Source organism: Protobothrops mucrosquamatus, unplaced genomic scaffold, assembly GCF_001527695.2.
Source record: "Protobothrops mucrosquamatus isolate PMUCROS unplaced genomic scaffold, P.Mucros_1.0 scaffold4566, whole genome shotgun sequence".
NCBI classification, from domain to species: Eukaryota; Metazoa; Chordata; class Lepidosauria; order Squamata; family Viperidae; genus Protobothrops; species Protobothrops mucrosquamatus.
In genome coordinates this window covers 82,460-85,242 of record NW_015390469.1, presented here as the reverse complement: position 1 = coordinate 85,242, position 2,783 = coordinate 82,460, and the positions used below count along the sequence as shown (strand labels likewise).

Sequence of the window (2,783 nt, the reverse complement as noted above, 5' to 3'; positions counted from 1 at the left end):
CCCCCCCTTTTTCCCCCCCTTTTCCTTAGGCCACCTGCTGTGCCTGGTGGTGGTGCTGCTCCCCCTCTGCTCCCTGGTGCAGCTCTACCTCCGCCTGGTGGCGCTACTACTGCTCTACGTGGCCCACCAGGCCGCCTGGTAAGTGGGCCGCTCCGGGCCCCCCGCCCCACCCCCAGGAGGAAAGCCCGTGGGAGGAGGAGTGGGGAGACCCCCGCCCGGCCTACGGAAGCTCACCTGGGACACCTTGCACCAGGCACGTTGCTCCCCTTAGCCCAGCCTAGCCTACCTCGCAAGGCTGTTTTTTATTGATGCATTGAACTTCTTAATTAAATGTGCCGGCTTCCAGGGACTACCTGGACCATGAGGTGGAGCGGGGATTCCAGGGCGCCATCTACGAGGACCCGGTGGCCCTCGGGCACTTTGCCACTGCGCTGACTGGTGAGGAATGGAGGCGGGAGGGGGCTTGCTGGTTGGGGAGGGGTCTCCTGATGGCCTTCCTTGGCTCCCTGTGGTTGGGAACTGGGCAGACCCTGCTCCGCCTGGGGTGACTTTGGCCCCAGAGAATCTGTGGGGGGAGAGCGGAGGGAAGGAGGGAGGGAAGGAAGGAGAGGGAGGGAGGGAGGGAGGAAGGAAAGAGAAAGGAAGGAAATGGAGGGACAGAAAGGAGGGAGGGAGGAAGGAAGGAGACGGAGGAAAGGAAGGAGATAGAGGGAGGGAGGGAGGAAGGAAGGAAGGAAGGAGGGACAGAAAAGGGAGGGAGGAAGAAAGGAAAGAAAGGTAGGAAGGAGACAGGGAGGGAGGGACGAAAACGAGGGAAGGAGGGAGGGAAAGAAGGAGGCAGAGGGAGGGAAGGAAGGAGACGGAGGTAGGAAGAAAGGAAACAGAAAGGAAGGAGACGGAGGGACAGAAAGGAGGGAGGGAGGGAGAGAGGAAGGAAGGAAGGAGACGAAGGGAGGAAGGGACAAAAAGGGAAGGAAGGAAGGAGATGGAGGAAAGGAAGGAGATAGAGGGAGGGAGGAAGGGAGGAAGGAAAGAGAGAGAAAAGGGAGGGAGGAAGAAAGGAAAGAAAGGTAGGAAGGAGACAGGGAGGGAGGGACGAAAATGAGGGAAGGAGGGAAGGAAGGAGAGGGAGGGAGGGAGGAGGGACAGAAAAGAGGTAGGAAGAAAGGAAAGAAAGGGAACGAGGGAGGGAGAAAAATGAGGGAAGGAGGGAGGGAAGGAAGGAGATGGAGGGAGGGAGGAAAAAGGGAAAGAGGAAGGAAACGGAGGGAGGGACGAAAAAGAGGGGAGGCAGGATATACAATGATGAGGAGAGGACTAAGGGAAGGAAGGAAGGAAGGATGGAAGGAAGGAAGGAAGGAAGCAGAGAAAGGGGAGAGGAGGGGGGAAGGAGAGAAAGGGAAAGGGAAAGGAAGAAGGACAGTTGGCTCCTGGCAACTGCCTGGCCTGCCGTTCCCTTCCAAAAGCTCCTTCCGCAGGGGGTCCTATTTGCCATTGCATCCTCCTTGGGGCCGACAGACAATGGCTGGCCCAGGCTCACCCAGCAGGCTCCATGTCCTAAGACTCGAAGCCCCCCCCCCAGTTTCCCGCCCGGAGCCTCAAGCGCCACGCCAGCCGGGCCCCACCTCCCCACCCTGGAGCAGCCTTGGGTCAGTCTGGGTGAGCTCGGAGGACCCTCCCGGGCAGTGGGGGCAGCAGGGGCAGCAGGAGGGAAAGGCAGCCCAGGAGGAAACCGGGGGGGGGGTGGAAGGGCTCCCCTCCCCACAGTGGCCCAGCGTGGACGGGGAATGGGTGGACCAGACGCCTCCTCTCTCCCTCTGCGTCCTCCTTCGCAGGGCAGGTCGCGGTCATCGCCCTCTGCGCTCGGCTGCTGAAGACCCGGCAGGTGGGGCTGCTCTGCGCCCCCCTCCTCCCGCTGGCCGCCCGGCTCTGCTGCCTCCCCCCCCAGGCCCTGCCCACCGTCAGCAGCTGTGGGGCAGCCGTGGCGGCCCTGGAGCTCCTCTACGGGGCAGCCGCCGACCTCCTGGGGCTTCTCCGCAGCGCTGCGGCAGGATGCCGAGAGTTCCTCCAGGTAAGTTGGGGGGAGAGGGATTCCTGCAAGCAGGGGACCCCCCTCGGCCTGCCCTTCCCTAGCAAGCCCATCTCCTCCTCCTCCTCCTCCTCCTCCTCCTCCTCCTCCTCCTCTCCTGCACTCCGCAAACCCCACTCCCTTATGGAACTGGTGATGTTTCCTAGTTGGGTCATGAAATGTCTTCAAGAAAACCACCAAGAAGGAAAAGAAAAAGGGAGGGAGGATGGAAGGAAGGAAGGAAGGAAAAAGGGAGAGGGAGGAAGGGAGAGAAGGAAGGAAAAAGAAAGAAAGAAAGAAAGAGAAAGAAAAAGAAAGAAAGAAAGAGCAAGAAAGAAAGAAAGCAAGAAAGAGCAAGAAAGAGAGAAAGAAAGGAAGGAAGGAAAAAGGGAGAGGGAGGAAGGGAGAGAAGGAAGGAAAAAGAAAGAAAGAAAGAAAAAGAAAGAAAGAAGAAAGAAAGAAAGAGCAAGAAAGAAAGAAAGAAAAAGGGATAGTTGTAAAGTTTAAACACCCCCCCCCAAAAAAAAACTCTTTGTCTCAATGCTTCCCCCCAGCCAAGGGCTGGTCAAGGGGGCAGGAAAGGCCAGGCTTCTCCCGTGGGGCTGACCCTCATCACCTCCCCCAGAGAGCAGCCTGGCTTCTCAACTGCCCGCCTCGCGGGGTCGTCGTGCTGGCCGAGCTTTGCCCGGCCTGCTCGCCTCCTCCACCCCCTTAG

General features: G+C 59.4%; 1 protein-coding gene across 1 annotated transcript in view; it reads left to right on the top strand.

The window, feature by feature from the left end:
* Window positions 1-2,783, top strand: part of LOC107299124 (RING finger protein 145-like) — a 13,485-nt gene that overhangs the window by 2,167 nt on the left and 8,535 nt on the right. Inside the window, 3 exon segments of the mRNA XM_029286687.1 lie at window positions 6-138; window positions 347-438; window positions 1,836-2,071. Coding sequence (XP_029142520.1) covers window positions 6-138; window positions 347-438; window positions 1,836-2,071 — 461 coding nt within the window.